Source organism: Rousettus aegyptiacus, unplaced genomic scaffold (assembly GCF_014176215.1).
Source record: "Rousettus aegyptiacus isolate mRouAeg1 unplaced genomic scaffold, mRouAeg1.p scaffold_m13_p_6, whole genome shotgun sequence".
NCBI lineage: Eukaryota > Metazoa > Chordata > Mammalia > Chiroptera > Pteropodidae > Rousettus > Rousettus aegyptiacus.
The window spans coordinates 34,151,603-34,171,667 of record NW_023416309.1 but is presented as its reverse complement, the minus strand read 5'-3'; the positions used below and the strand labels follow the sequence as shown (position 1 = coordinate 34,171,667).

Genomic DNA, 20,065 nt, shown 5'->3' with positions numbered 1-20,065 from the left:
GAAAGTAGAATTTTGTTAATATACTTACATAGATGTATGTTTTTTAAAAAATTAAGTGAGATTATACTACACAGCATTGTTTTATAGCCTGTTAGTTTTCACTTAATAGAGCTATGAGATATTTTTATATTAGCATATATATATATATATATCTCCTTCATTAACTGCTGCATAAAACTCCAATGTACAAATGTTTCATAACATGCACACACTGATAAATGTTTAGGTCATTTTCAGTTTTTGTTGCTATTATAAATAGTGCTGCAGTAAACATCTTATACATATAACTTTATAAACTTTTGCAAGTATAACTATTTAAAAGTGTAGGTTAGTAATAACATAGCAAAACTTCATTTAAGTGGCCATTAAAAGGTGTGTTATGATACAGAATCATTTAATGTTAGACCTTAGAAGAAACTTTTGATCATCCTACCCAACTTTCTCATTTTACAGAACCTGGACTGGTTAAGTACTTTGTCCAAGTAGTCAGTTGCCATGGTTGCTTGGTAAAGCTTGGATTAGAATATAAATTCCCTGATCACCCAACCCAGGATTCTTCTCACCATTTTATTCTATTTCCTTACAAAATCAATCACTTTCAAATTCTAACCTTTGACTTTTCTCAACGGGTATAGACTAATATTTATAAACTGAATCACAATATATTAGCTGGCGGTTTAGTATGTACCTATTGGGAATTGTAGATAAAATAGTCAGTTTCCAAATGTAACTAATTAGTCTATTATTGTTTCTAATATGTGCTTTAAATTTATTGCAAGATAACATTTGAGAAATAGTTTTTAAAGATATAGAGGCAGACACATGATGCATAATCTTCAGTATTGCTTAGCAGTTTTAGAAGTTACAGGCATTGGTAGGACTTAACTGAGTGCTACAATTTTATCAAAAACAGTTTCTTAATTCTAGGTTTTCCTTTCCTGAGATTTTTCAGGAGATCCAAAGGTTCCTTCCCCCACCCCTGCCACCTTTATTGAGACATAACTGACGTATAACATTGTGTAAGTTTAAGGTATACAATGTAGTGATATTATACACATATATGTGGTCCTAAGGTTTTGAATGCTACTTGTCTTCTGTTGTGATTAGGTTAAGTTCTGTTTTCATTATCTATTTTCTTGTAGAATCTTTAGACGACTTGACTAATCTGGTGGTAAAGTTATTTTCTGAAGTAGAAAACAAAAACGTTCCATTGCCAGAATTCCCTGAACACCCTTTCCAGGAAGAACACCTTAAAGTAAGTGCATGTATATTTCTTTTCTTTTCTTTTTTTAATTAACAGACTTAATATATACCTAGTTTACCAAAGAGCAGATGGAATTTTTAATATTTGTCTGGATAATCAATTTTGCATTTACTAGGAACATGTATTACCAAAAAGATACTAATTTGGTCTGATCTTTGCTTGCTAACGGTAGTTTTGGTAGCTGTAGTCTGTAAAAGCTATGCTGTAGTTCCAGAAGGTAAGCATCCAGAGTATGTAGCTGCGTGGCCCAGGAGACCAGACACAGACTACATACCAACTGTATGACATTCCACTAAGAAAGAGGCTGGGTGGGTCATTTATTTCTTTATGGTCAGCATGATTTTCTCTGGCAGTTGATTCTCTCCTGAATTTGGGATTCTTCTATGAAAATCAGTATTATTTGTAGTTTGTTAATGTTTTATACAGTAAGAGTTATACATAGTGAATCTTTTGTGATTTTTTTTTTCCCTCAGCAAATTTACAAAATAGTACCCATTAAGGATATTAGGAATCTTTATGTGACATTTCCCATACCTGACCTTCAGAAATACTACAAATCAAATCCTGGTCATTATCTTGGTCATCTCATTGGGCATGAAGGTCCCGGAAGTCTGTTATCAGAACTCAAATCCAAGGGTAAGTATCTTGGGCACCAGCTTCTGAGTGTAGTACCCCATCATATCTTTTTACTCTGGCCGTCACTTCCTTTTAAATATTTCCTGTGAAAGAAAATTTTTGGGTGAGACTCGTTTTGGATTTAAGAGAGGATGAGGTGGTGATTGTTAGTGTGCTGTTTTTTTGCTTCGGGTTTTTTTTTTTTTTTAATATATATAATTTGTTTTACTCCTTAGTATTGAGCATTGAGCAGTGAAGTTTAGATATTTCACCAAATATTGTGGTGCATGTTTTAAATAAAAAAGGAGTTGAAAAATATAAGCTCACGTTGGATATTCTTTACCATTTCTGTGAAACATCAGTACCCATTATTTATTTGCCTGTTCTTATTCAGCAAACCAGAGGGTGTACTAGGATCTAGTCAGTAGATGATTTCTAAAGCCCCTCTCAGCTCGGACTCTGCATTTACATAACATTTATGCACAGTGATATCTACTCTTAATTTGGGAACTGACTTGATGAGTCCTGAGGAAATCTCCCAACCCAAAAATCCCTTGAGTCTTCTGCAGTGTTCAAAACTGCTTTTCTGAACTTTTTCTAATTTTTTTCCCCTTTGTTTTCTGTAAGAGGTCTGTTCTTTTGGGAACATACTGTATGAATTTATAAAAAATTCTTTGTCTTAAGAGAAGCTATCCTTGCATTCATGTTGATGTCTTTTGAATGTTACAGGTTGGGTAAATACTCTCGTTGGCGGGCAGAAGGAAGGAGCCCGAGGTTTTATGTTTTTTATCATTAATGTGGACCTGACTGAGGAAGGATTATGTAAGTATCGACTTTTTTATTTTTGAATGAATTTTAACTTCATATGATTTATTATTTTTTTAACTTCTTTATGTCGTGGATCTTTTTTATGTTGTAAAACTATAAAAACTTTAATTCATACAATTTATCCATTGTATTTTTCATGTGTAACATGGCCTTCATTTCATGAATGGTTTTCCCACCTTAACGACTGATCATTATGTCGCACTTGTAGAATGTGGACTTGGTTTTTCATTTACTCATTCACTGCCCCAAAGCCCCTCTGTCCCATATCCCAAAGCCTGGAGGGCCATGTGTGTGGGACCCTAAAACCCAGGCTCAGGGAGGTGAGAACTTCCTTTCTAAGAAGGGCCCTCTTCTTCTTACCTGGCTTTACCTTAGGAGTGAGCTCACTGCTTTAAAGGATTTGAGGACTGAATGGTTTTTAAGTGTGCCCCTTTTTTCCAGTACATGTTGAAGATATAATTTTGCACATGTTTCAATACATTCAGAAGTTACGTGCAGAAGGACCTCAAGAATGGGTTTTCCAAGAGTGCAAGGTACTTTTGTTTCACCAAAATTTTTCTTAAGGAAAATTTTCAGAAAACATATATGTGAATTAATTTAAATTTAAGGCCCAGTGAAACTTGATGTTTTTTTCTCCTAATCTAACTAAAATTTTGCAATGCTTAGTAACTTTAGTTAAGGCTTAGCTGTACTAGTCTAATTGGCTGCCAGGGGCACAGTTGAGAGTTAAGACATCTTGTAGCCTTTTTTTAGGAGGGAAAAGGGAAGAAACTGAATTGCTTTTCTATCCCTCAGAAGAAAGCCAGCACTTTTGAGCTTGTATCTGTCAGGGCTTACTTTACTGTGCCTGAAGCTGCATGGACTCCATCATTTTCAGATCTGGTTATAAAAATCTGTAGGAAACTTTCAAGGAAAGAGTGAATTGTTTTATATATGATCGTGGTCTTAAAAGTGATTTTATTATTGTATATATGGAAAAGCTTGGCTATATTTTTTTCTTTTTTTTCTTTCGATTCTTTTTTTGCGTAAAACAAAAGGTATTTGTCTTTCAAAAATTTAAAGCCTTCTTTTAAAAGGTTTTTAAAAAATATATGTATTTTATATTTTAGGCCTATCAAAATTCTGAAATAGTTTAGGGTGAGAGAAATCTTCTTTATTTAGGTAAAGTTTCAAGATATAATCTCTGTGAAATTTATGACAATAAGTTCTAATCTGTGTGCACTTCTCTGAATGGGTTAACAAAATCATCATCTGTGCAACTGTTGGATCTCACAAGGTTCTTCCACACAGTTTTCCTAATTCTTTGACTAATTTGGCTATAGAATCTTATTCTATATTTGTTATTTTCATTCATGTTCTCTATATTTTTAAATCCAGCATAGCAATTTTATAGAAAGTGTAATAAAACTGAATATGGAGTAGAAAGTCTAGAGTGCAAACCAAACACTAAAAAAAAGATATTTTAAAATAATAACATGTCTATTTGGATTAACTTCCCATTTTAGGACTTGAATGCTGTTGCTTTTAGGTTTAAAGATAAAGAGAGGCCACGGGGTTATACCTCTAAGATCGCAGGAATATTGCATGTAAGTTTGCTGTTATTTTAATATATATATATTGGTTTGTAGAGTATTTCAGAGATCCTGCATATTTTACTTTCAGTACGACATAAATGATAAAAATTGAAGCTGAAGTATAAAATTTTAGACTTTGTCGCAATAAGGCAAACCTTGATGTCAAAACATGCTTAACAAATCTTAATTTCTATCCTAAAAATTATCATTTGTAATATTTTTAATTACATAGGCATTTTGTTTATTGGAGTTAAATATTTTTCAATCCCACAGTGTATCAGTTGCTAATTATGTGAAAGCTATAGATCATTCACTTTGCTCTATTTCCATTGCTACCACCCTAGTCTGAACTACCACTGTTTCTTACCTAGACTACCATCATAGTCTCTTTCCTGGGTTCCCTGATTTCTTTATTGTCCCACCATAGTTTATTTTCCCAGCCTCAATGATCTTGTGAAAACCAAAATGAGACTGTTTCATTCCTGTGTCAAGTCCTTCAGTGGCTTCTCATCAGTGTTAGAATTAAATCCAAAATTTTACCTTGGCCGTCGAGGTGATCTAACCCCAGCCTATCTGACCCTATTCCGTACCACTCCCCAGTCCACTTCTCCTATTCCCATTCTATTTCAGTGATACTGTTTGCCTAATCTTCAAGCGCTAAGTTTATTCCTCCCTCTCAGGGCCTTTATATTTGGTGTCTTCCCTACCTGGAACACTCTCCGATCTTTGCATGGCTAGGTTCTTCTTTTCCTTTGGGTCTCCACTCAGATGTCTCCTCTGCATACAGACCTTCCCTGACCTCCCAATCATACCCCTGCCCCTTTTTAATTTTTTTCATAGCACCTATCAATATAATGACAGTATTTATTGTCTGCTTCCCTCCCAGTTAGAATATAAACTCCTTAGAGAACATGGACATCATCTATCGTACCTACCATTGTGTCCACAGCAACACCTAGAACAATGCCTGGTACAGAGTAGGTGTTCATTAAATATTTGTTAAATGAATCAATCTTTCTCAGTATATTAAAAATTGCTCTTACTAAAAGGCATCTTCTACAATATTTTCTACATTAGCTGGAAATATAAACCATTTTTCCCCAAATCAGCTTTCTAAATGCTTGTCTGATTTCATTCATGGAAATTTAAAACACATGTACTTTATATTAAGAATCCTATAGGTATCAGCATTTAACCATCAAATTTTCTTCATTACCAAGAACTCAGTTTTTAGCCAGAAATATTACTCACATTCTTTCCTGGAAAATATTGTGATTTTGTTCTCTATAATGTAAGTGTATTTGGGAATTAACTGTATGCCACAATATGAAATGGCTTAAAGTGCAATTGTAAAGAGAAAAGATTGAGAAAATTTTCTAGTGGAATAAAATTTAATTAAAGGAAAGAGGAGGGTATAAAATAATGGATTTGATGTATTAGAGATCCGTTTACTTTTTAATAAGTCAGCCTTGCACACTTTATTATCTATCTATCTGTCTATCTATCTATTTAGTTATTTATTTTTATTTTCTTTTTAAAAGTATTATCCCCTAGAAGAAGTGCTCACAGCTGAATATTTATTGGAAGAATTTAGACCCGATTTAATAGAGATGGTTCTCGATAAACTCAGACCAGAAAATGTCCGGTGAGTCACTCTACAGATTTTACTGTTACATACTCAATTTTTAATAATGATCAGAATCTGAAAATTTGAAATTGTGAGTAAAATGTTTTAAAACTTTTTATCAAGCATGATTACAAAAGTATAGAGAATAGTATAATGAAGCAATACCAAACTTCAACAATCGATACATGACCAGTCTTTTTTATCATTACCCACCCTTTCTCACTTACTCTTCCTCCACACTAAATTGTTTTGAGGCGATATCTCTAGAATATGAAGACTTTTTTTAAAACAATCATAATTTCATTATCATGAATAAATGATAGGTTATCTTAATCTGGCTTTATTTTAACGCAAATGCTCACAGTATCAGCTTACCTATATGATTTTAGAATCAAGCGAGGACACCCTCTTTTTTTGTGTGTTTGTGTGGAAGGCAGGATTATAATCTCAGAATTCTTCTGACCAACCAGTTGTTAACCAGGAGATCAAAAGTTGGAGGATTTTTACAGTAACAGAAGTATTAGAAGAGGATCAGCCCAAAAGAGATTATGAGCTACCCCATGATATTTCTGCCTTAAAATTAAATTGAATTTATAGTTTTCTAGAATCAAATAATAGAGGGAATATACTTGACCAGTACATAGTTTATATTTTTAATTTTTCTCCTCTGTCAAGCACATATGTCCAAAATTCTCCTGGGAACTTGGTGATTTCATAAGTATGTTTTTGACACAATCATTTTATGAATAAAATCAACCATCTGGTAGAACTTTTTGAAGAAAAAATCCTTATGAAAGAACTACTCTATTAGTCTTTTTTTTCTAGTTACCTTTGTTTGAAAATTTCCAGACATATTCTAGCAACAATGGGAAAATTTAAAAGAAGTATTATTGGTGGTTACACAAATCTGTACAGGCAATAAAATGACATAGAACTATACACACACATTGTACCAGTGCCAGTTTCCTAGTTGTCACATTGCACTATAATTTTGATGATGTAGCCATTGAGATAAACTGGATGAAGAGCACACAGCACTTCCCTGTACTATTTTTGCAACTTTGTATAAATTTATAATTATTTCAAAATAATATTTTAATGTAAAAAATTAATTGAACAAGAACAAAATAATAAGTAATGAATTTAACCAATTAAGCAAGACCTCTACACAAAAAAGCTACAAAATAGTACCAAGAGAAATTAAAGAGGGGCTGTGTCGTCAAGCGCATGCCATTATGGCCAGCTCAAGAAAAATTACAAAGTGATCAAGACACAATCTTCATCTCACAGAAACTGACAGTGTGCAAGGAAAGTCCTGGCAGTGCCACCCCCACCACCCGAGTGCCCCCTCGCCCCACATAGTCTCAGACCTAGAACTGTGTACCCCTAGGAGAATTTGCATAACGGGTACTGAAACATAAACTATGGCCGGTACTACAGATAGGCACTGAGACGGAGGGGACCTGATCGCAAACTAAATATGCAGTATATCAGAGAGAAAAAAGCATTTTTAACCTCAAAGTAGAGATCCAAGAGGCTTTGATGCCACTTACTACAAGTCAAAAGAAAAACCCTTTCTTATCAGCTGATTTGAAAGATGTTTTTAAAATCTTTTTGGAAAAAGCAGAGTATACTACCATTAATGAAAAAATATTTGAATGTGCACTGTGAAAGACACTGTCAAGAGATTACGACAAGCCATAGATTGAGAAAAAGTATTTCTAAAAAATATATATATATTATATATGTGATAAAGGACTGTTTTCTAAAATATACAAAGAATATTTAAAACTCAGCAGTAAGAGAATAAAGAAATGACCTGGGTAAACCCTGACTGATACCTCACCAAAAAGATACATGGCAAATAAGCATATGGAAAGATGCTGCACATCGTATGTTATTATAGAAAAACAAAATTAAAACAATGACATACCATTGCACAGCTAGTAGAATAGCTAAAATCTAAAACACTGACAACATCAAATGCTAGTGAGGATATGGAGAAATAGGAGCTTTCATTTCAGGGAATATATGGGAACTCTATTCTGTGCTTAATTTTTTCTGTAAACCTAAAATTGCTTTAAAGAATATACTCTTTAAAAAATGTATGTGTGTGTGTATATATATATATATATTCATAGTCTTTGGAAACAAATGACATCATTCTAATAACTTTTTAAATAAAATATAATATTTCTTGATTGTAAAGATGTCAAATCCTAGAAAATGTAGCATTTCTACACATGATGTTAAATGAACATTGGCAGCAAGGTGCACTTTTTTTTTTCTAAACAAGAAAAGGGCTAGGTGTACAATTCAGTAATGTTAAGTATATTCATATTGTTGTGAAACAGATCAGAACCATTTCATCCTGCAAAGCTAAAACTATGCCCATTAAACAACAACTTTCCCCCTCTCACCATCCCCTGGCTACCACCGTTTTATTTTCTTTTTCTATAAATTTGACTACTTAGGTAGCTAACGTAAGTGGAATCATACAACATATCTTAATTTCACTTAACGTAATGTCCTTAAGGTGCATCTCTGTGTGGCACGTGACAGGATCTCCTTCTCTTTAATACTGAATAATATTCTATTGTATGTATATGCCACATTTTTTTTATCCATTCATTGTTGGTCAATTGATTTTTTTTTTTTTTGAAAAAGGCACTAACATAATTAAATTGGGGGTCTTTCAACACATGATGCTTTTTCATTTTCCATTATCCATATGGAAAAAAGATGAAACTTGACCTTTATCTTACACTATTCCCAAACATTAATTTGAGATAGATTATAAACTTAAGTGTAAAGGCTAAAACTATAAAACCTCTAGAAGAAAACAGGATAGGCAAAGAATTTTTAGAACACAAAAAGAAATAAAGAAAAAAACTAATAAATTAGACTTCACCGAGATAAAAACTTCTGCTCATAAGGTTATTTCTGCATTTGCTTACATGATTAAAATATACTGAAGAAAAATATTCAGAACACATGCTGAATCATTTTCAGCAAGTAAAATAGTTTAAATATTTGTTTTTTTCTTAATGTAGCTTATACATTCTAAAAAAAAAAATCAACCTAAATCTTGCTAAATTTTATGACAGACCTTCTTAAAAAAAAAAACAAAAAACCCTCCTATCAGCATAAGGAAAAAGAGCTTTAAACTTGATAGTAGAGCTCACTAGATTATCATGGTTCCTTTCAGAAACCAGTTATGTGTGATTTTGTCACCTACTAGTCATGAAATCTTTGATCACTTTTTTTCTTCAACTATTGTTTATGGAATAGCCGATGTGATACCTCGGAGTTCAACATCCTGCAAAGGGGACATGTGAAAAGTTAACTTTGCATAATGTCATGAACACTAGCCATCATCTAATTTCCTTGAAATTTGCCCATCCGCAAAATGACGTAGTACTTTATATCTTCCTATCCAATGGAAAGTGATTTGGCAAAGCTGAAAAGTGTTACACAAATACAAGGTAGCACTATTAAGACTATATTACTTGATAAAGATGTGCTTTTATTTGCATGAAAAATGATTTAAATTATGTTCATATAATCCTCACTGCCCTAGAGCCGGAAATGTGACCCAGCAATACTTTGTAGGAGTGAATTTGCAGGAGTATACATTTTATTTCTGTTTAAATTTCCTGTTTCTAAATTTGATATTATGCAATTAGAGTTGAGAACATTTTCTTCTCTCTACCCTCACCTTTGAAGAAAAAGTGCCTTTTCTCTGTAGAATTGGTCTCTGTGGCTGTTACAATTTTAACTGCAGCAGGCCAGTGATACAGTGCACAGCCTAGGAAGAGAGTGCCAGCTGCCAGGCCAGACTGGGGTTGCTCGAGGGTAAGATTTCTTCCTTTAATACCCACTGAGATAAATTTAACATTACACCAAGTAGGAAAATAAACAGGAAAATTCTTCAGAATGAATGGAACCTTAAAAGTCATTTAATCCAACCATAGTCAGGTATATATCTCTTCTGCAGTGTCTCCAAAAAGTGGTAACCAGCCTCAGCTTAAATTCCTCCAAGGATGAGTATCCTATTAAATATCAGGGTACCCACTTTCATTTTGCCAGTCCTAATTGTTAGAAAGTTCTTTTGGATGTCGAGACTTGATTTACCTTTTCAAAGATGTTTACTTTACTCCATGATGATCATCACCCACCTCTTTTGATCCTGTTATTTGGTGCCCGTTTTACCATATTAAACCTACAAATACAGTAATAGGGTCTTTGCCACAAGCCTTGCTTAAGTCATAAATAAATCCATTCATTTGGGAGAGGTATTATTGGTGAGTCCATGCAGGTCCTAGTGATAACTGTCTTCCTGTCTAAATGTTTGACAGTTGACTGTAGGATTTTGTCAAAGGTCAATGCATAATCTAGCAGTTTATGGTTTTTAGGCTACACTCCTTTTCCTTTCTGAAAATCAGAGCATTTGCACATCCCCAGTCTTCTGCCTCTTCTCTTGTCTTCTAGTAATTCTAAAAGATGATGGGCAATAATTCTACTGGGATTTATTGCCTAAGCATCAGATTTTGTGACTCATCCGTGTTGGAGATGTGAGTTCATTTGAATCACCTGGCTGGTTTACTCATAATCCTGAGCTCCAGCTCCTTTTTTCTATTGTTTGGTCCACCTTTGCAATCTAAAGACCCATGTTTCTTTCTAAGACGGTGTAAATGAGAGATGAGTAGCCCTGTCATCCACTAACATGAGATCACTATATCATATTTTGCTTTAGGTTATATATTCTATTGAATTATGAGTTCCTTCTAGGTAGAAAATGTGTTTTATCTTTACCAGAATTCAAGCTAGTATGGGTTCTGTAAAAGTTGATTGAATCTGCTAAGCTTTTTGCCTAACCTTTCTTGATTTTTTTCTTACTTTAAGAACCCTTTTAAAAAAATTTTTTTTAAACCAATTTTCATGAACCTCAGTTTTCTTAGCACTTTAGCCTTCCTGTCGCTGTTCTTTAAGTTTGGTTTGAGTCTCATCAATAGGTTTTTTTCACCTTCTTTCTTCTTCCGTGTGTATCCTTTAAAAATAAGATTTGATATCATACTATATTCTAGTACTGGAAGGATAGAGTCCTAGCTTGAAATTTTTTTTTTAAAGTATTGAAATTGAAACCCAGAGACTTGTCTAATTTAGATCTTAACCTTGATTTTGGCAAGATCTCAAAGAAAGTGTGCCACAGCTATCTACCAGAATCTCAGTTTCTGATGTCCAGGTCTGTGCCCTTTCTACTAATTCTGTTTGAATTCGCCATAGTTATCTGTGAAGCTTCTCATTCTTGGATGTCTTCTCCTTTTCTCTCTCAGGGATTATTCACAAGTCTCTGGAGAATTCATTATTTAGGAACTATATTGCCTTTTAATGTATATATTCAGGATACTTATTATTTCTGAATGGGTCCAGTCTAGCTACAACAACTATTCATTCCCTGTGAACATTTCTTAATGGCTGACTTTAAGTCAGCATTCATTCTAGCTCACTGTTTCCTTTTCTCACTGTTGTAAATTTCCATCGAAAAGGTCATTTTCTCATATTTCTAAGGATAATGTGAGTACCACATCAGCATCCAGTTCTTTGTGGACAGAATTTAAAAATACCTTTGCCACACATATGATTTAAGAAAAAACTCGTGAAGACTATTTTTTAGCATAATTAGATTTCCAGCAGATAGTCTAAGATTTTACAAATGTCTGTGCCAGTTTTTCTCAGCTGTCTGCAGTTAAATATACTGCAGCTATCTGTGGTATATTTTGATTATTGTGATGTCTCTTTTCTCCTAATTTAAGTGCTCTTGTGCTTCCACACTCTGGTTTATAGATTTTTATATAGATTCGAAGTATGTATACACTGTTTCTATTATTATTTCCCTTCCCTTCCTTTTATAATTTATGTTTAATGCATACTCTTCATTATATATTTCCGTTTTGAATTCCTCAGGGGTACACTAACTCTTAGTCTGCAAAAGTATCTTTTTTTGATAGGCCCATATTTGATATTTGTCTAGTTTGAGACAAACTGTGTTTATCTAATTCATATTTACTTCCTTATGATAACATTTTAAATGTTACCCATACACTTTTGTATATAACTATCTAAATTCCTTAGGACTGTATCCAACAAATCCCCTTTCTTTCCTGCTTTTTTAGCCTAAGCATTACTGGACAGCCTCCAGTGTCCGCTTCTTTCTATGTCATGAAGTCATCCTCCCAGAGCACTTGGCAGCTTTCCCTGAGCTTTTGCAAATTCTCTCTCATCACTGAGTTTAGAGATTTCTTGTTTCAGAGGGCAAGTCCACTGTCAAATGAAGTTATAATCAGTCCCTTGCCCTTTATTCTGATGTATGGGCTGTCATTCAGGACAACCAAAGCCATCTATGTAACAGACTTCCAAAATCAAGTGTCTCATGGAAAAGAAGATAGGAGTATCACCTCTCTACCAAGTTATTTCACTTCTTAACATGTTTTTCAGAGGTCTCCTTGAGAATCAAACCATTTCTTCTTTGAGAAATCAGTAGGAGTAGGAGCATTTTTAGAGCTGAGTCTTACTCAGCAGGCTCTGTATTGAATAAATGCCCTTATGAAACATCACTTACCCTTCGTGTGGCCGTGTGAGTTCTGTGCACACTCCACAGATGCCCCTCAGGAGGGATTCTCCAACTGCCAACATGCATCTTCTTCTAGACACGATAACAACTCTTTCCTCTGTTAGGCCCTATGATTTCTGTCTGAGTTTCTGTGGAACATATTCTTATTTAGCATGCTTTCTAGAACTGGTAGTGGTCGGTGGCAGCGAGGCCAGATTAGGACACCTGGAGCTGGAAGATTAGTTGGTCATAATAACAGATGGGTGAGTCAGATTACGGTATCTACCCTAAGGTAGGTGATAAGGTCAAGTCTAGCCAGGTAGAGTATTTCGTCTAGAATGAATAAGAAAAATAGATAGTTGTTCGGATAGTCAGGGATTGACGTTAGGGAGGACCAGTGAGGGACAAGTGTTTGGAACAGATTAGGATTCCAAAAATGGACGCATTTTCAGTAGAGGGGAGTTTTGATGACAAATAGTGGGCTTTCAGCTGTGAGGCCAACATTCAGAAGCTAGAACCAAATCTCTGGGAAGACAGATGAGAATAAGCAGCAACAAACGTGGACCTATTATTTGAATTAGGACATAAGAGAGATGCAGATCCAATAACAGACAGACTTTATGGCAAGCCATCTAAGCTGTGGTCCTAGAACTCTACAGTATTCAAAATAGAATTGATCCCAGTCTGGGATTGAGTCTGTTGGTGGAAGTGTAATAATTTCAGCTTTGATAATGAAAAGGTAGCAGGGGCAGAAATGTCCCTGATAATATTCCACAGGGATAAGTGTTCCACTGGTACAGAGCTTCTCTTGTTCCTCTACCCTTTTGTTCACTTATCTCTTGGCATCATTTTACCTCCACCTTCCTTCCCTGAACTATTTTTTTTTTCCTTCTGACTTCTGGGCTATTTCTACTATCCCATCAAAGGATAGAAAGGTGCTTCTTGGTCTTGTCCCCTTCTCCTCTAGCAGCAGGAAGGCCAATGTGCATGTAACAGATGTATTTGATGGTAGTCTCTGGGAGGAAAGAAAATATAGAGCGCAAACTTAACAAATAATAATAAAAGCGTGTTTTTGGTTTTGTTGGATCTCAGGATGGGCCAGCAGGTTTTCTTAGCCATTCTTAACCCTGGGCCTGCACTGTTCCTGGGAAGAAGTACTTCATTTTGCTTTTTTAAGGACTATTTTTCAATTGATCTGTTCCATTTTTTTTCCTGGCTAGTACTATTTAAAAAATTTAGATGGTAACTTGTCAACAAGAATCTCTTGCAAATACTTTCCACACTAAAAATGAGGGGCTACAACCAAAGGATAAGAGAGACTGTGATCAGGAACCTCTGTACATACACTGCCTGTTTCAGCTAAGTCTTGTAGGATTTACTAGGTCTTAAAGGCCCAACACATTCTTGGATATCATTTACATTTTTTATGAGTCGGGACCTATAATTTTATATAAACAATATGAGTTTATAGGGTTTTTTTTTTTTCCTGTTTGCTTTTTACACCTATCTCTAGGGTTGCAATAGTTTCCAAATCTTTCGAAGGAAAAACTGATCGCACAGAAGAGTGGTACGGGACCCACTACAAACAAGAAGCTATATCGGATGAAGTCATTGAGGTAAGATTAACTCACTTGTGAATAAGCCTAATTAGAACATGAGCTCCCTAGGTCAACCAACTCACAGCCCAGGGTGTGGCCCAGTGTGTGCGTACTGTCTTAAGAGGAGTGAACAAGGAGATGGAGAGCTGGAATTGAGGTTTTACAGGAAGAAATGCCACTGTGGCCACCTTCTCATGTGCCTGTCAATGAGCAGGGCTGTCAGGCAGACTCCCAGCCTCATTTAGCCAAAGGTCATTGAAGTCCACAAAGTACACAGAGAGGCAAAGATAGCAAGACAGGCAGGAGGAGATGGTAGTCGGGAGCATGAAAAACAGATGCAAGGGCTTCGGAGAGCTCATGATCTTGCCGGGAAGACAGGCAGGGAGCAGTCTCTGGGATTCATGCTGTCTTCACTTTAGGAGGACCTATGTTATATGCCTCACGTTCTATCATTGCTCATTTTGTCATCGAAGGGAAATTAGGATTGGCTTCAAAACAAGTATGTTTGGATAGTACGTTACTCCATTCGCCAGTAGTTAGGATTCCATTCGTGAACCTGTCCAGTGCTTTTTCAGTTCTTATTGGCTGTGTAGCTGTAGCTTTGAGGTTGTGTTCTTTATTCATAGGAAGATACCAGAAAGCCTTGCTCTGATTAGATTCTAGTTAAACTCCAGTAATGGGCATTTCTTAAATGTACCTGTGTAATGATACAGAAAAAAAGAAGAAATAGGTTAAGAAAGAAAGTTATTGCCAATACTTCTCTTATCTGGGAGCTCAACAGTGAACTTACTTGCTAAGTGTTTGCTAGTTCCTATTAATCAGCCACTCTGGAGACTTCAGTTGCTACTTAGAAATAATATGGCTAACATTCCCACTATCCCATTGCCAAAAGGCACAAATGCAGAGACCAAAATAGAACTGCAGAAACTGCAAAGCTGTGCCACGTCATCTGGAGGCCAAATTACTGAACCCAGAATTATTGGCAGTAGATTTCTCTTTCTTTCTTTCTTTCTTTCTTTCTTTCTTTCTTTCTTTCTTTCTTTCTTTCTTTCTTTCTTTCTTTCTTTCTTTCTTTCTTTCTTTCTTTCTTTCTTTCTTTTCTTTCTTTTCTTTTTAATAATGAAAAGTCTCGTAAATTAAAGTTCAACAATCGATGTCCTGTGATCTGTCCCACTTAGTTTTTGGCACTAGCGCATGGAACAGATCTGGCCTGCAGATCGTCAACACTGACCCACAATCCAGACTTGTCTCAAATTTGTCCTTAACCTTGTGCTTGAATTACTGCTTCATTTGAAAGTACACATGGCCATCTGCGAGAGGTGTGGACTAGGCCTTTAAAGAAGAAATACTAAAGTGAAAAAAGCCTCCTTTAGCTTAGCTTTCAGGCCACACATGCAAGTAACTGAGTGTAGCTGAAATTTTAACTCTTATATAAATGACCTATTGCCTAGCAGTTGTGGGAAATGTCCCTGTATGGATTATTCTCTGTTCTTTAAAGAGCTAAAGCAAATGTGATCTTCACACGAACCGATTAGCCTCTCAGTGTTCCACTCTCTCAGATTGTTCCTTAACCTCAGCTGGTCACTTTGGGGATATATAAAGAGGAAAGACAGGTAAGTATAAAACCTCGATTAGTACCAGAGACTCCACCTCAAGTTTCATAAAAAGTCATCAGTAGATCTTGGGAGTAGCCTCTTTCTATATGATAGAAAAGAATGCTGTGCGATGTTTATCTCCTTATTATTTGCCTGGATATTAAGCAAAGTGACTATTTTAAACTGTTGTGTTTCTCATTATTTATCTAGAAATGGCAAAATGCTGACCTGAATGGGAAATTTAAGCTTCCAACGAAGAATGAATTTATTCCTACAAATTTTGAGATTTTAGCATTAGAAAAAGAAGCAACACCATACCCTTCTCTTATTAAGGTAACATGTTAGACTCAGCAATTTTAAATTTAAATTTTAAATTTTAAATTTAATAGGGACAGACCTATTACATGGAAGGGACTAAATAAATGATTGCTTGCATTTAGTACTATGTTGATTTGTGGGAGGGAGGGCTCACATCCAAAGAGGTGACAGAAAAGTTGCAGAGAGAATAATATAAATATTAAAAAGCTAGAAATGTTAAAGCAGGCAGGCAAGCAAGCAAACAAACAAAACTGCTAAAAACATAGAATCTAGAAAATTATTTTCTTTGAAGAAAAAAAAAAAAAGTAAGTCTGGACCGTAACCTAAAGTCTATTGAAAGATAGGGGCATCTTTTTAATATTCTCTGAAGACCCAATAAAAAAGTAGATTCATGAAAGTTAGAAATAAGAAAGAATCTCTACAGCCCGGAAGAGTGCATGCTCAAGGGGGGGCTGTTGGATTTCCTGCCCTTAAAAAAAATTCTCATTTCGACAGAGTGTGTAAAGTTAATGGAGTTATAAGCCAAGTGGAAAGGGCGATTGAGAAGTGGGTTTTATTTTTATTTTTCAGAATTTTCTTTTCATATTATTTTGCACCTAGAGTAAGTTGTTTAGAAAAATGGATCAAATTATTACACCACATCTTATTTTCTAAACTCTAAAACTACTTCTTTCTAAACTCACCACCATAGATACACATCTTTTTTTTTTTTTTTTTTAATGACCTAACATTCAATTAACTCAATGAGCAAGAATTGGTTTTTAGGAATATGAGTTATTTTAAGCAACTATCTTATTATTAAGAAGACAACTGTTTTTCTATAAAAATGTCATTTTAATAAATTGTAAGTTAGATTAATCAAAGGAAACGCTTGGTTACCTATTCTAAATTTTACTTGTTTGTTTTAAATATGCCTTCTCAGAGTAAACTAAAGAGAACCTTAAACCATTTATAACTCTTGTCAGAGTTTTAAGTGAACATCTAAGGCTATTTTTAATGAGTGAAGTGGAGAGTCAAGGTAGTGGCTTATTTGTTCATCCCTGGCTGTGTTATTATCCATTGCTATGTAACAAATTACTTCAGAACTCAGCAGCTGAAAACCACAAATATTTATTTTAACTGACGCAGTCTCTAGGGGTAAGGAATAGGGAAATGGCTTTGTTGGGTAGTTCTGGCTCAGTCTCTCATGAGGTTTTATAGTCAAGCTATTGGCTTTAGTCATCTGAAGGTTCAGCCAGAGCTAGAGGATTCTCTTCCAAGTTCACTTGTGTGGTTTTGGCAGGCCTTAGTTCTTCACCACATGGGCATCTCCATAGATGGAAGCCACAGTGTCTTTTATAATCTAATCTGAGAGGTATCATACCATCACTTCTGTCATATTCTGTTGGTCAGACAGACCAACTGTGGTTCAGTGTGGCAGAAACGACAACACAGGGGTGTGGATTCTAGCAGGCGGGGGTCTTTGGGGCCCACCTTGGAGGCTGGCTGCCACACAAACACTGGAAGACTCCTGCATTTGCCTCCCAGGGTCCAGAAAGACAGGGATAGGACAGTTGGTATTGGCTTCTCTAGTCTGACTCTTCCTAAACTGTGTCCCCATCTCTTTAACCCAGGAGAGGTACAGGGGCGACTTCTCTCTGCTACTGGCATCACCAGGCTCCTCTCTCCACTTCCCACCTGCTGACCCTCTGAATATACTTCAAGGCCATGAAACAGCAGCCTGTCCAGAGCAAAACTCTCAACTGTTGCTTTTGTGCTTCTCTTCTTGAAGGGTTATTTGATTTTTCCATATGCCCATATTTTCATAACCAAGTTTTTTCTCCATTACAGGATACAGCTATGAGCAAACTCTGGTTCAAACAAGATGATAAGTTTTTCTTGCCAAAGGCTTGTCTCAACTTTGAATTCTTCAGGTATGTAAGATGAATCTAGCTACAAAGCTTCCTATAAAAATCAACAATTACATTTCTAAAAGTTTTCTTTGCTTCCTTGAGGATCCATGTCTAGAAATAAAAGGAATTATTTAGCCTAGACGAGGGAAGGCTGCTGCTGTTAACGGGATCATGTAAGAACCATGGTTGGTTGTTCTTCCTTTCATTGATGAGAACACCTTGTAACTGAAGTGATTTAAGTTATCTCTGAGGAGGGCCATGCTGACTTTTAGGATTTTGGAATCTGGGTGGTTATAGACTTACCCAGTTTCATTTAAGAAAAATTAAATAATTCGGGGTTGTTTTTTGTTGTTTTTTGTTGGTTTTGTATTCTTGGAATTTGTTTTGGACAAAGAGGTAGTAGTTACTAAATGATCTTGAGATTTTTCCAGCTCATTAAGCTGGAGCCCTTACATATGGTTTTCTCTATCCCTGGCTTGCTCAGAGGCATACCTCGGAGACATTGCCGGTTGGGTTCCAAACCACCGCAATAGAGGGAGTACCTCAATAAAGCGAGTCACACTTATTTTGCTGGTGAAAGATCTTGCCTTTCTTTGTAAAACTCACAACATCTGTGAAGTGCAGTATATCAAAGCTCAATAAAACAAGGGACATGCCTGTACTTTCCCGTTTGGCTTCTTTGATTTGGCTTCAGAATACTTTCTCAGAGACCATTTGACATTTTTGTGTCCTTTAAACTGCCCAGCATAATTCTTAGAATTAAAAATGTTTGTTTCCCACCAATTCCTCTTGGTATACTGGTTTCCCTAGAGGTGAACACTCTTAGGTTTCTTGTATATTCTGGCAGAAATCTTCTATGTATGTATATCTTTTTAATCTTTTCAGAAATAGGATTATATTATGCCTACTTACAGTTTTTAAAACTTAGTGATCAATGGTTAAGTATACAGCATCTGATTACAAAATAATGTTTTTTTTTTAAATTAACAAATGAACCAGAATTTAAGCATTCTAGTTGAATCGTGTTCTCTTTTAAAAGTTAGTTTAGGACTCTCTTCATTTCACCAGTGCAGTTGCTGTGGATGCTGCATTTTAGGACACTTCTGGACCTGCAGTCTAAGCTTGAGCCCATAGGGCTTTGAGCTGCCAGACTTGGCTTGTTCTGGCTTTTCACTTCCACCTAAGAAAGGTACATAGGTGCCTGTGGGGCTGAGCCTTTCGTGGACTCTTTTGTTTTAATGATTTTGCTTTTCTGAATTGTGTCCTAAGTTTCTGAGCTGCTGTTTGCCTAAAAAGGAAAGTCTGTCATTATGTATAATACTTTAAGAAATTCAATGACAGAGCATTCATTTAGATTTTCTAGATGGAGAATGTTTGTATAGCTGTAGTTTTCGCTTTAATCTTAATTCTCTAAGTGACTAAGAATTTTACCCCTATTTTTTCTTCATTTTCAGTTTTTGATAAAATTGTTGGCTTTGCTGTTAGTACATTAGTTATATTTACTGTGCTATAGATAGAGTGAAACTTTTTAATTTGCTGCCAAACAAGCCAAGTGGGCCCCTACCTCAGGTCCTTCACACGAGCTCTTTTCTCAACATGGGATGTTCTTCACCCTACCCAGATATCCCCAAGGCTTGCTCCTTTGCTTCTTTCAGGTCTGGGCACAGATGTCACCTTATTAGAGATGCCTCGATTTACCACATTTGCAATCTTTCTGTCCCACCTCCACCACCTGTCACTCCTGTTCCCCTCACCCTGCTTAATTTTTCTCCTTAGCACTGTCACCACATGGCGAATCATATTTAAATGTATTATTTGTCTCCTGCAACTGGACTATAAACTCTGGGGTCAGGGTCTTTGCCCAATTTGTTCCTTTTTTATTCCCAGTACCTGAGGAAGAGCCTAGCATTGTAGTAAGTATAATACATTTTTTGTTGATTAAATGAATCTTCTTATAAAGGTAAGCAGTTTCAGAAAGTCAAATGAGTAGGTCATTTGACTTAAATTTGAATCTTAACTCTGCCACTACCAGCCCAGGCAATGTGAGGAAAATTATATTTCTTAATTGGGAAATGAAGCTTTAAATTAGGTATCTCTGTGATCCTGTTCAGCTTCTAAGCCCTGTCATTGGTTCCTCTCTT

At 35.6% G+C, this 20,065-nt stretch overlaps 1 protein-coding gene across 5 annotated transcripts in view; it reads left to right on the top strand.

The window, feature by feature from the left end:
• The window catches only part of IDE (insulin degrading enzyme), a 92,538-nt gene that overhangs the window by 52,806 nt on the left and 19,667 nt on the right, over positions 1-20,065 (top strand). For all 5 annotated transcript variants that reach the window (XM_016151297.2, XM_016151296.2, XM_016151295.2 and 2 more), the window contains 9 exons: positions 1,143-1,255; positions 1,738-1,900; positions 2,609-2,701; positions 3,149-3,240; positions 4,213-4,293; positions 5,823-5,926; positions 14,035-14,137; positions 15,925-16,047; positions 17,863-17,945. In XM_016151297.2, coding sequence (XP_016006783.1) covers positions 1,143-1,255; positions 1,738-1,900; positions 2,609-2,701; positions 3,149-3,240; positions 4,213-4,293; positions 5,823-5,926; positions 14,035-14,137; positions 15,925-16,047; positions 17,863-17,945 — 955 coding nt within the window. The remainder of the gene's footprint in view (positions 1-1,142; positions 1,256-1,737; positions 1,901-2,608; positions 2,702-3,148; positions 3,241-4,212; positions 4,294-5,822; positions 5,927-14,034; positions 14,138-15,924; positions 16,048-17,862; positions 17,946-20,065) is intronic.